Source organism: Ictalurus punctatus, chromosome 24 (genome assembly GCF_001660625.3).
Source record: "Ictalurus punctatus breed USDA103 chromosome 24, Coco_2.0, whole genome shotgun sequence".
Classification (NCBI taxonomy): Eukaryota; Metazoa; Chordata; class Actinopteri; order Siluriformes; family Ictaluridae; genus Ictalurus; species Ictalurus punctatus.
Genome location: NC_030439.2, coordinates 3,792,322 through 3,805,826, shown reverse-complemented (window position 1 = coordinate 3,805,826; position 13,505 = coordinate 3,792,322). Strand labels below are relative to the sequence as shown.

At 37.4% G+C, this 13,505-nt stretch overlaps 1 protein-coding gene across 2 annotated transcripts in view; it reads left to right on the top strand.

Moving 5' to 3' along the window:
• csmd3b (CUB and Sushi multiple domains 3b) overlaps positions 1 to 12,093 on the top strand; it is a 489,673-nt gene extending 477,580 nt beyond the window's left edge. For both annotated transcript variants that reach the window (XM_047150624.2, XM_047150623.2), the window contains exons 63-70: positions 996 to 1,107; positions 3,084 to 3,263; positions 4,547 to 4,612; positions 6,960 to 7,118; positions 8,655 to 8,767; positions 8,982 to 9,069; positions 10,421 to 10,556; positions 11,360 to 12,093. In XM_047150624.2, the coding sequence (XP_047006580.2) occupies positions 996 to 1,107; positions 3,084 to 3,263; positions 4,547 to 4,612; positions 6,960 to 7,118; positions 8,655 to 8,767; positions 8,982 to 9,069; positions 10,421 to 10,556; positions 11,360 to 11,519 (1,014 nt within the window). In that variant the 3' untranslated portion in view covers positions 11,520 to 12,093. The remainder of the gene's footprint in view (positions 1 to 995; positions 1,108 to 3,083; positions 3,264 to 4,546; positions 4,613 to 6,959; positions 7,119 to 8,654; positions 8,768 to 8,981; positions 9,070 to 10,420; positions 10,557 to 11,359) is intronic.
• Positions 12,094 to 13,505: the final 1,412 nt, after the last annotated feature.

Genomic DNA, 13,505 nt, shown 5'->3' with positions numbered 1-13,505 from the left:
ATGGCGAGGCCTGTTCTGAGTGGAACCTGTCCTGTTAAACCGCTGTATGGTCTTGGCCACCGTGCTGCAGCTCAGTGTCAGGGTCTTGGCAATCTTCTTAAAGCCTAGGCCATCTTTATGTAGAGCAGCAATTCTTTTTTTCAGATCCTCAGAGAGTTCTTTGCCGTGAGGTGCCATGTTGAACTTCCAGTGACCAGTATGAGGGAGTGTGAGAGGGATGACACCAAATTTAACACACCTGCTCCCCATTCACACCTGAGACCTTGTAACACTAACAAGTCACATGACACCCGGGAGGGAAAATGGCTAACTGGGCCCAATTTGGATATTTTCACTTAGGGGTGTACTCACTTTTGTTGCCAGCGGTTTAGACATTAATTGCTGTGTGTTGAGTTATTTTGAAGGGACAGCAAATTTACACTGTTACACAAGCTGTACACTCACTACTTTACATTGTAGCAAAGTGTCATTTCTTCAGTGTTGTCACATGAAAAGATATAATCAAATATTTACAAAAACGTGAGGGGTGTACTCACTTTTGTGAGATACTGTATGTTATTACATTACGTTAGCTACTACTTTTTAGCTTAGTAAATTAACTTTCCAGCAATCAAAACATGGATCTGGGCAAGCACATTGGAGCTTTCACTTACCAGGTGGGTTAGCTAATGGATTTATCACTTAACTGATAATACTGGAGCTGAAACCACTTTCCATTACTGTGTACCTGCAGTAGTTGACACCAGATTAAATAAGCACTAGATATATAAATGGTATTTACCAGAACAAACCTACTGATTCTCCAAAACCATAAGAAAATGATGGCAGGTGGAATCATGGTCCAGAAATGATAGTCTAAATAAAAATGTGTCACATATGAGTACATATATATCCAACTAAAATATCTCAAAGTGCTTCTTTTAAAGCTTCTTTTAGAGAGGTGTATTTTAATGATTTCTGCTCATAGAGTGTGTGATGTTGCTTTCATGCTGCAGGTTGGAAGCATGGTGGCCTTCCAGTGCCAGCCAGGACACTTGCTTCAGGGCTCCACCACTCGACTGTGCCAGGCTGATCTCACCTGGAGCGGCACCCAGCCAGAGTGCATCCGTATGTTCCCCTGTTTAACATTTATATGGGGCTTGTAAATATGTTTTATTATAGAAATTTATTAATTTATAATTTATTTTATAAATTATATACAGTACATATGTTGTAAGGACATTGTTCGACTACTAATATATATATTTTTTTTAAAAATGGGTGAAAAGGTGATATAAGTTCCACAACCTCAGAAGGAAATGCTTCAACAGGCTTGTGTATTATTTGTATTCTATGATTGCGAGCTCCTGTTTCTCCAGCAGCAGGGTTTTACCTAAGAGTTAGTCATTTATCCTCTGTTAAAAAAGGGCTTGGCTTCTGCAGAGTAAAAACCATCATTATATTTTGTTCCCTGGTACTCACAGAAGCTGAAACTGGAAGTTGAGTTGAAAAGTTTTCGGCATTTTGAGACCACAGTGGGTGTCCTTGGTTATATAAGGAGTCTGTTCTTTAAACCCAGGCTTTCAGGATAATACAGTCCTTACTCTGTACTTACAATTAGATTTAAAAAGCATATTGCTTATTAAGCCATGACAATGAAATGGAACAGAAATAAAGAACATTATTTGTTTGATATGCATTTTTGTAGTCTATAAATAGCTGAATGCACAGTTAGTTTTTGTGACACAGGATTTTGGGACATCTTACTGGCTGCTGTGGCCAGTTTAATTTGCCTTCAGCTACTGATTCAAGCCTTCTTTGGGTTCAAGGTCTGAATTAGACAGCATCACTGCAGGGCAATATTTATGTCTTTGAATTCTGAATACTTTCCAAATAATTTGTCTGCACACTTTCTATACAGTGATTCTGGCCATATAAAGCAATCTATTAAAATTAATCATGATTACAATGGCTGTAATGAAAAGATCAAGATTAGTATATTGTTCTGTCATCAAACACCACAAAGTTTGGTCAGATGGCCGAGCTGTGACCTTGCAGAAAGAGAGAGCCTTCACTCAGAACTCCTCGTGAGTACAAGCTCCAAAATGAGCAGCATTAAAACAGCTTGGAGTGACTGTGTTGGAGAAAGGAAACAGCTGCCTCCCAATTTCATAAGACAGATTGCCATTCAGCCCAACCATTTCAGAAGCTAATTACATTTTGTTTCATATGTGACTCCCCCAGTGCACTGTCATTGTTTTGCAAAATTAGGAGATTGAGCAATGGGATAGCTGTAGGGGAAAACCAAGTTTGCAGCACTTTAATTGTATGTGATTAACTTGTCCTGTGATTAAATAGCCTTTGTATATTTCTGAGTAATCATGCCATTTTTGTGTTTTAGAATAATCACAATTTATTTTTAAACACACATTGTAATTTTGCGTACCCAGTGCAGCTGACTATGTAATCATGTTTGTTTCCCTCCCTCTTTTAACCCTATTGGTAAATAGCTGCCCTTTGGGAGGAACAATAGTAAAACATTTCCAAAACAATTTGTAGCTTTATAGCACCTATTTAACCCTGCTAAGGCTATCATCATTGCATAATTTAATGTGGCTGCTTGAAATGTTTGAATGAATTACCATCTAGTTACTGAGAGTAATTAGGTGTTTATTTCACAGCCATATTCACTGGTATATTCATCAATAAAGAGTATCAAAGTGTTGAGGCAAATCTGGGTTACTTTTGATCATAGTGGAGTAGTGCTGGAGCTCCTACGCTGAGTGACTATGCGTTGGCTGGTGCTTGATCTGTCAGTAAAGGTGTGCATCTTTCCTGTGCCAGTATACATCAGTGGCTGCCACACTCTCAGCAACTTCTACAGTCAAAGTGATGGGAGATGGACTGAGATAGGGAAAGAAAGATGACTGGCAATGATCTTTGTTGTTTTAAGAGGTACTGAGGGAGGAGATGGGATATTGCAAAAGTGCGTCGCCTGGGCTGGAAATGAAGAAAAGGGCTAGTGTTTGTTTTTCACTGTTTGTCTTTCTATATATATACCCTTTTATTTCTTTGTGTTTTTCTTTCCTTCTTTGTTCCTTCAGCCCATAGTTGTAAGCAGCCAGAGAGCCCACCACATGTGGAAGTGGTGGGGATGGACCTACCTGGCTATGGCTACACTCTCATCTACACCTGCCAGAGTGGTTTCTTCATGTCTGGAGGTTCTGAGCATCGAGTCTGCAGGTCTGATGGCACATGGACAGGGAAGATGCCTATGTGTCGAGGTATAATATCTCAACACTATTTTTTTTTTCAGAAAATAGCTATTCACTTTATATATATATATATATATATATATATATATATATATATATATATATATATATATATATATATATATATATATATATATTGTCATTTTGTCATTGTCACAAAGCAGCTTTAAAGGACTCCGGATGTAGATTTAGATTCAGAGGCAGTGGCAAGGAAAAACTCCATGAGACTGCATGAAGAAAAAACCTTGAGAGGAACTAGACTCAAAAGAGAACACATCCTCTTGTGATAGTAGGATTATAAATCATTACAGTACACAGGGTCCTTTTTCATGCTTGGAAAATATATTCTGTTGGCAAGATGAGGTTCAAAATCTGTTTTCTTTAAATACATTTTCTGCACTGATGCAGTCTCTCAAATACATATCACATTTTATGCTTTGCCTCCTCTTAAAAAAGTCTTTAAAAGGTTTGGACCTTTTTTACTAAATGAAAATGAAACAATATTGTTAAAAGGTCATCTGCTAACTCTGGTTGTAATGAGATATTTTTATTTGGATAACAGGAACATCTTAACGAATTGCAGTCACTTATTGCAAACATTATGCGAACCGGCTTTTACCCAGTTACACACATCTACCAGGATTGGTTGAGGCTGTTTTGATCCTCCAGTAATCAGTTTACAGCTATAGCACATGCACTTAGAGACGTTTGCCCTAGCACTTGCCATTAAAGTAAACATTTGTATTATATGTGGGAAAGAAAAAGAGGTGAGATAAGAATGGTGGCTGCAGCTTGCTGTGATTTTCTCCCAGCGCCTCCATGGCACCCTGCCTGTACTGCTGTGTGGGCATACAGCTGCACATTGCAGGTTTCCTCATAATTACTGCACACAAACAGATGTGAAAGGCAGCCAAAATAAAAGATTCAGTTCATGGTGTCCTGCCCAGTCCTGCACTAGGTCCATTTATTTTAATCACCCTCTTCTCTTGTTTTTGTATGCTTCTATGCTTTTTGTATGCTTCTGACTTTTTGCATTTTTGTAATAGTGCTTGATATACTGGCAGTGTCACCCTCCACTGCTTCTGCAGTTCTGTGATAAGTTTTTATTTTGCAAGATGGAGAGATAGGAGAGTATCCTTTGCTAGATACTACTGCCCACATGGCAAAACATGGGATTCTAGGAGCACTGCCAGTACTGTAACACTACTGTGCATCTGTGTATGTTCATTTTGATATAAAACTTTTTTTTTTAAAGAATGCTCCACTAATACATTTATTTATGCATGTTCTAGCTGGCTCCAAGCTATCAGAGAAGCCTGTTAAGCCAGTCCCTGGTACTCCAAGTCCCAAGCTAAATGGTAAGTATATAATAAAGTGAGATAAAAGACATTTTGTGCAGTATTACGTTTCAAAGGCTACAGATTTAAGCCCGCTCACATTGAACACTAAAGTAACAGCTTAATATTGCAGTGCTTCAGCTGTCCAGCGCACCAGTAGCTCAAACTCCTAACTGTCCTTGATGTATTCTAGAAAGTAGTCCTCTTGAGGAAGAAGCAGCTAATAAGTAGGACAGTGGTTCCACTCAGTTTGATACTAAAGTGGCCCAGCAGTCGGGCCACTCACAAACTCTTCTGGAGCTGTGCGATAATCCTCCTCCTCATTTTTTTTTTTTGACCTTCATCAGGCACAGCAAGGATCTAACACTTATGTGATCTGTAAGCCAAAAAAGAAAGACAAACATGCAGATGATCGTTTGCAAAGTTTTAGCATGTATGATGCAGCTGTTCTCAAGTGCTCTGGGATCAGGGCCTATTTATATGGTGTGAGAGTTAATCAATGATCCTTTTTTCTTTGTGTCTTAATGAATAAAGTGTTATTAAAAGGAGGATTTTAATTTAGCACTCTTTTGGAGTATTTTGAGTGCTGAGTGCTCTAATTCTATCCAGTATGAAGTTACAGGGTGTCAAGAAATGTTAATACAGAGAGTTTTTTATGTTTTTATCACAGTTTGATCAATAATTATTGCCACAAACAAAAAAAAATCATATAGCCTTGCAAGTGAATAAGTAAGGGATAATCCATGGCTAGGTGTGCATTACATAATTTTAATGCATGACGTGGAGGCAAGGAACCACTTGACACAAAGCGGAGTGCATTAAAATCGTGTAACACACCTAGCCGTGGATTATCCCGCTTATACCATGCTCACTTGCTGGTATAGACAAGTTAAAGCTGTCTCTGGTGTTTGCAGTGCCAAATTTGACTGAAGGATAAAAAGTATGGTTAGGTTTCTTTAGTTATTTTATATACGGGTCGTTAGATCTAGAATTCTGCCCACTGTAAATCATATACAGAGATGAAGTAGTGTTATAAGATTACATTTATTTAAATGAATTATAATAAATATTTATTAAACAGAGAGAGAGAGAGAGAGAGAGAACTACTGTATACAACTGTATGTTACTATGGTGACCCTATGGTTACAGTTGTTTATAGGCGGCACGTTAATTTAGATTGGTGTTTAAATGACTGGAATTAAATGTGCATTCAACAGTTCGAACACACACCTTCCAGCCGATCAGAATCAAGTATTCAAACAGCCCATGGTATAAGGAAACCTAAATCTTTAGGCCTAGGCTCTTTTTCTGCAAAAATCTTGAGTAAGGAACAAGTTTAATAAACTGGCGAAAAGGACATAAGCATAATCAGTTCAGTTTGTAATCAGATACTAGCTGTCAAAATATCCATGATGCACCTTTGCCATACTCAGAATGGAATCTTTTAAATGCAATTTTTTTTACCTTTCACTAAAAAATGTACTTCTGCATTGGGCGGTTGTGGCTCAGTTGCTAGAGCGGGTTGTCCATTAATCGTAGGGTTGGCGGTTTGATTCCCGGCTCACATGACTCCACATGCCGAAGTGTCCACTGAACCCAAGTTACTCCCGATGGCATGCTAGCGTCTTGCATGGCAGCTTTGCTACCGTGTGTGTGTGGAACCGCTAAGGTTAAAAAAGCTCTATATAAGTGCAGACCATTACCATTACTTTTAGTTGAGTTACATGCAAGCCTGTAATTCTCAAAACTTCATGTAGTAAAAAAAACTTTTTAAGAAATTCCATTGTGTGCAGGCCATTGTTTTCCCAGGCTGCCACACATATCTGCTACAGGTGACTAATTAAAGTGATAAATGTTTGGCCTTTTACAATTAGATTAGATCTAGATTGCTCCAATAAAATAAAGTAATTTCTAGCCATTCTCAATTCACAAGGCATTTAATAATAATAATAAAAATGTTTGATTCCTTGGTTAGATTGTGAAATTTGATTTTAAAATGGGGTCACTTAAATATTAATGCTAAAATAAAAGGTTCAAAAACTTTTGACTGTGCCTGTATGGATATTGGCTTTCAGTATTAAAGATTCTTTATTTATTCCGTGTGACCTAGGGGAAGGTCAATTTTGTGTGTGTTTTTTGGGGTGCATTTTTCAAAATTTCATTTTGAGGCCAGTTTGTGGATTTTTGAGCTTTTATACAGTATATAAAAGATCAAATATATTTGTTTAAATTATTTATTCCTCCGAGGCTTGATTCACTTTGGATTCACTTTAGATTTGTTCTGTTTGTATGCACAGCTGCATTAAATGCTTTATTTGTGTTAAAGCTTAATGAATAATCCTCTCTCCTTGGTTGTTTGTTCTCTCAGTCCCAGATGATGTATTTGCTCCAAACTACATATGGAAGGGCTCATATAACTACAAGGGAAGAAAGCAACCAATGACTCTGAGTATCACAAGCTTTAATACAACGACGGGTAGAGTTAACGTCACGTTAACTAGTAGCAACATGGAGCTGCTGCTTTCAGGTTGGTTTATCTGTCAAATCAAATGTTTGTTGAACAGATACCCTTTATTGTCGTTTCTGAATATGAAAAGAGATCAGTCAAGAAGAGCTTTCAGGAACCAAACAGGATATGGATTGAACCCCAGAATGATTGGGACCCTTCAAGAGAGTGTGTATAAATTTAACTTGCATACAGAGATTTGAATTTTTCCATTCAAGCAACTGGAAAAAAAAAAAAAAAACAATTATTCTCAAACATACCCCCTTTTTTAAATAATAGTATTTGTTCTCAGAAATGTGTGGCCAAATTATTGACACCCCTAATGAATACTAAAGAAAAAAGCAAACAAATTGCCATCCTTGAAAAAAAAAAGTCATGTTAATTTGCTTTTAGTCTTCATGATCTCAATATTTGCCCTTGACTACTTACTGCCCTGGAGTATAAACACTGGTCCCCCAACATTTTGTCATCCATCACCATGAGGGAAAACTTGAGCTTTCAGTGGAAACAATACTGATGGTTGCCTGTCAACAAGGGGAAATGGATATAAAAATGCATAAGCAGTTAAAAGTACAGTTAAGAGCATTATTCAAAATTCTAAAACAGTTGAATATTTGTTCTTCATCAAGTGTTCTCCAGCCTCATTAGACATGCAAGCTCACTGCTCTTATTCTCTACAAAGAAAGGCTTTATCACATAGTGAGAGTGCTGATAATTTAGCAAGAAATGTGTTGCTGATATATTGTATGATATAGTTGACTATAGTGGTATTCAAATGTTTTACAATTATAATTATAAAATAGTTATACTATAGACAATTGTCAGTTGTTAACATGTCAAATTATAATATTATCTGTTTAACAAGCCTTAAGAACTGAAAATCAGCCCACTGTTTTTAGTGCAGCATGACTGTACAGAATTCTGTTTAGTTGGATTTATCTGTTTTAAAGCATGGCATGTTTTCGTTCCCAGTAATGACCCTATTTAAATGTCTCAGTTCAAAAGTTAAATCTACTCCTCTGCTGTGTTCAAATGAAATATTCATTCTATTCGAGAGAACTTTGACATTTTCCACTATCATTAAATTTAATCGGTCTCTCTCACCTTCCTGATCTTTAGCACCGTCGTCACATAGCCAACTCGGACATCCTTTACATTCTTTAATGAATCACAACCATTTTGACTTGGAACTGACCACCCTGTTACCAGTAATTATATGGACCACTGCTTGTACATGAGAAGTGTACAGAATTAAAATAGTCATGCTATTTTATGCTGAATTTCAGAGAATGTAATGTGAGAGAGCATTAACTCCGTCATCTTCAGAGAAGCAATGGAATGCAATGGACTTTCTTACTTACTGCAGTAGACTGTTAACTAAACTGTTAAACAGGTGCATGTGAGTAGGTTTGCAGTATGGCTTTTACTGCTATAGTGGGTTGATAAAAGAGTGGATAATACCTGCCACAGGACAAGCAGCCAGATGTTGTAATAAAATTGCAGCTGCAGTGTTTGGCAATGTTTAGATGGCTGATTCTTCTCTGCCTCTGGATACAGGTGTCTACAAGAGCCAGGAAGCGAGGTTGATGCTGCTTGTATATGACGTGCAAGCGTCCTCTACCACCACACTAACCAGGATGAAGGAGGAACAGTGGTCTCTGGATGGTTTTGTAAGAGCTCAGCATTGAAAATCTTTACACGAAACTGCATCTGTGTTTTTGACTATAAATGTATTATTGTATAATTTTGTCTGATATTTAAGAACATTTTATTATATTCTATATCCCAACAGTTATTAAATTGGTCCGTTACTATCATTAAGTAAAACATTTAGCTGGCAATCCCATTTTTGATAAAAACATTATTTCTCCATCCTGCACACAGGTATCTCCAGAACCTGATGGTACCACCTATGTCTTTCAAGGCTTTATACAGGGTAAAGACTATGGCCAGTTTGGTCTACAAAGGCTGGGTAATGTATCATGTTTATATTTTTTGCATTATTCTCTAACTATTATCTTTAATATTATGTTATATAGTTATATTTTGGGACAAGTTTAAGCTACATGTCCATTATAATTAACATTGAAACTTCCCAATCCTAAATCCTTGCTTTTGGAGTGCTTGTCTGCGCTCTCACCATTTCTAAATTCAGTATGCACTCTGAGCACTCATTGAAGAGATGATCACTCAGTTCTCTGAGTGTTGTGGCTGAGAGGTGCTTCAGGGTAATTAGCATTGTTTTAATGACTGCTTTAAAAAAAGGTTTAATATGATTGAATTGATGAATGTGATAATATGTTTTGGTTACTTAATCACAATTCTGCCATTTGCACCCTGCAATGCTCTGCTGAGAATCTTAGATGAGTGTATGAGAGAAAGTTTAGAAATGCACTCTTTACATACATTACTATTTCTTTAATGTTCATTAGTACTTCAGCCAACCAAGTACTAGAAAATATATGGTAGCAGAACTGTAAAATGTATGGGGGGAAAAAAACTGGCTGTAGTTCAGCGATTCTAGTTTTGTGAACATGAATCTGCTCGGATTCTGTTGCAGAACTGTGGTTTATCCAGTCACATGCATTCATGTAAATTATTTAGCTGAATGCAGCTCATCAGACCAGAGACTAGCCACAGGGCTAAAACAAGATGTCAGAAAAGGAAAAGTTTTTACTGTTGACATGGCTTGTTTTTTAAAGTCAATAATGAAAACAGAATGTGTCAAGACAGATAGAGAACTATGCATTTATTCGCCCCGTGCCACATTCAGAACAGTCTCATGAGTCCATGATGGTGTCAGTCAAAAGTGGTAACATGAAGTGATACTATGAAACAAAATATAAGTACTTTAAAGTGTTTTATTTGTAGCCCCAAACTAATCATTATTAGTCAAACATTTAACGGTAATTGTTGTCACGATTCAGCCATGGTAGTTGCTTATCTGGATCTTTTAAAGAATTTAAAGGAATTTACCTGGACTTTCACAAATTTTAGTTACATACCCCTCCCCTTTATTAAGGTTAGTATGCATCTTAAAATAAATCAAAAACTAAAGTTACCTGTGTGGTCTTTTTGCAGCTCGGAGAGCTAAACACCCTGAAGGGTCATAATAATTAGGTCAGAGCACTAGAGAATACAGAAGCTTTTTTTCTCTCATTGCAAAGTTGCTGTTTGGAGAAAACAGTTACTCACAATAACAACAGAACAGTGCCTCCCTACTCATCCCTCAGCTTAGTGGCAAAGTTTTGTTCTGTGTTTTATTGTGTGAGGAAAGCTATGAGAGTGTTTTGATCCTATTTTTCTATTTTCACCTCCCACAGGTTTGAACATGTCGGAAAGTAATAACTTGTCAAATCCACCGCATGGTACAAACAGTAGCTCTGTGGCCATAGCAATCCTTGTGCCTTTTTTCGCCCTGATTTTTGCAGGCTTTGGATTTTACCTCTACAAACAGAGGTAAGTGTACAAAGAAAGAGGTCCATTAGTGGAAAAATAAAAAATAAAAAAATAAAAAAACACTAGAAGACTAGATGAATATTGTCCATATAACAGAATATAGTAATTTCAGAAGTAGATTGATGTTGCGTCCCAATTTGCCTACTTATATGTGCTGAAAGTATGTACTCTTTTTGTGAAGAAAAAGTACATACATTTGAGTGTAGCAAAAGAGTATGCAAGTACTGGGACATGCTAACACGTCATGTAATGGAAGAGAACATCGTTGCATAGTTATGCACGCCATCACTAAACAAACTCCTTGTTGAATTTCAGCTTTTCTTCATTCATTATTCCTTATATTCCACAATTTCATTTACATCTCTTTAAAATTCACCGGAGCAAACCGTCATAAAACGTTTCCTACTTCGCATAAGCAATTGTGGGTAATATTAGCTGAAAAAGTGTCCACAGAGCCACACTTCCAAAATCTACCTGAAATAGTAGACCATCCCGGTACCTCTGGGATACTCATTTCAACATACTACAATTCGAGACACACTCATTCTAATCTCAGATACTATTTAGGAAGGATAGTAGGCGAATTGGGACGCAGCAAGAATGCAAGACTGTACCGCACAATGACTGACAAAGAATGCTTTCAGTTATGAGTGTTAACAGTTCAGTGTGCTGCTCTCACCAGTGTTTAAATATACATTAACCGATAGCCTTAGTGCACATGTTTTAATGATCAGTCTTCTGCTAAAACTTTGTCTTGTCTGCCATTAATTCTCTTGTCTGCATCTTTTATTGTCTTTTTAAAGGACTACCCCTAAAACTCAGTACACAGGTTGCTCAGTGCACGAGAACAACAACGGGCAGGCTGCCTTCGAGAACCCCATGTACAATACCAACGCAAAGTCAGTGGAGGGCAAAGCCGTTCGTTTTGACCCCAATCTAAACACAGTCTGCACAATGGTATAATGAGGACCACTGGACACAATAACAATGTTGGTTTGTTTTCGTTTTGGGGTTTTTTTCAAGCTTTTGTGGGGGTTTTTTGTTTGTTTGTTTGTTTTTTGTTTTTTTAACAAACCCAGTGGATATAATGGTGTCCCAGGCAGGGATGAATTTCACTGATACTGGCAGAGAATGTCCAACAGATGCACTGTTACCCTTCCTGTGATATTTAAAGCACACTCTTCAGGAACTCTGATTTGACCATGTGCATCTACAGAGGACATGGAATATAATGATGGGTATACGAATTAAAGGGTTTTTTTTTCTAGTCTGCCCCTTACAAACCTAAAAATCTTCACGGCAGAAAGTGTGGAGAGTTATTCCGTTTGCACTCTATGAGTGCTTCTTCACATTCAACTGGGTCTTTTTTTAAGGAAAAGGGATCTGTAAATCCAATCGCGTATATACAAGGATCAGCCACCATCTATATTTTTGTGCTGTGTACCACATGGGTGATTGAAGGTCAAAAGCAATTACTGAGAGTTTATGAAGAAAATTGTGCTGTTTGTATTGAAGGAAATAAATATTTGTTGGTTAATTCTTTGGTGATAATGATACTTTCTTTCTCAATTGTTTAACAAACATTCCCCTTCAGCTCTTAGTTCTCACTGTACATTTGTATCTTTGTTTGGATCTTGAGGTGGGCTGTGATGTGTGATGTGTTACAACGAGCAAGCAGATGTGTCAAAGGCTGACATTTTAACTGTGGATTTAACGCTGGATTTTCTTTACCTCCTCCCCGTTTTTATTTTTACTTTTTCAAACTGCTCTTGTTTCTCAGTTCAGTTTTCTGTGTTGGTTCACACGACTATGACCTCTCGGACAAATGTCAGCGTTTTGGACCTGAAGTCTGCAGATGACATTATGAGTTTATTGTCCTGATTGTTCTTTCAATGGGAAAGTGTCATTGTGCTCCATCACATTTCAGTTAAATTTATCTAGCGTTTGATCATTTGTTCATTGACATCATTTCATTTGTATGATTGCAGTTGTTGGTATAAAATTTGCATAAAATGAAATGCATTTGGCATTTGTACTTAGATTTTTATACAAACTCCAATTACATCAGCATTGATTAGCATGCATGCGTTAAATATGTAATGTGGCAGCAGTGTGACATGTTTATCAAGTCCATATGGGCCGAAGAGCACAGTTCCGATTCAGTCTGACATTGACATGACATAAATATTCATTACGGGCAACACGACGATATTATGGCTTGGGTGTATAATGAATTTTTAAATTCAGCTGATTTAAAAATATTTTTTAATAAATACATAACTTGTTTTCATTATTCAAACAGTGATGCAATTTCTCTGATAATAGTTCTAGCCCAATTTGAGTGTAGCATTTTTTCCCTCAGTGTCATAGTTTTTATGTTAAACCCTTGCTTGACGTGATTGCACCAGGGTCAGACTACCTCAGTTCCGTGCTTCCAGGCCCTCAAGCTGTGAGATTCATTCCAGTGCCTTCTAATGTACTGTACCTCTCATCACATTCTCCCTGACCAACAGGCCATACTAGTGACTCGAAAGATTTCAGCATTACATACAAATAAGCTGTTCAGAAAGCTGCAGACTTCAGCGAGCTGATTCTGACATGACTGTCCAAAAGTCCCCAAGTCTAACAAATCAATCTGTGATCTTTGTACTATCCATTTTTATTGCTCAGCATCAGGCACAGGGATTCTGCAGCATTGCACCTCATATACACTGTACACTTCCAGAGCTTCTTACCATTGTAGCTTAATAAATTGGTGTATTTTCTAACATGGCTGGTTTTTACACAGTGCCTACCAAAAGAAAAAACACATGAGCCAGGTCTGCTGCTTTCCCTTCTTTTCATTGTTCTGCCTTTCGTCTGTCAGTCTATTTTGTACAAACTAAAATTTGTGTATCCAAAAATATTTGGACATACTTCGTTCTGCCCCAGATCTCCTGCTCAAGAGGT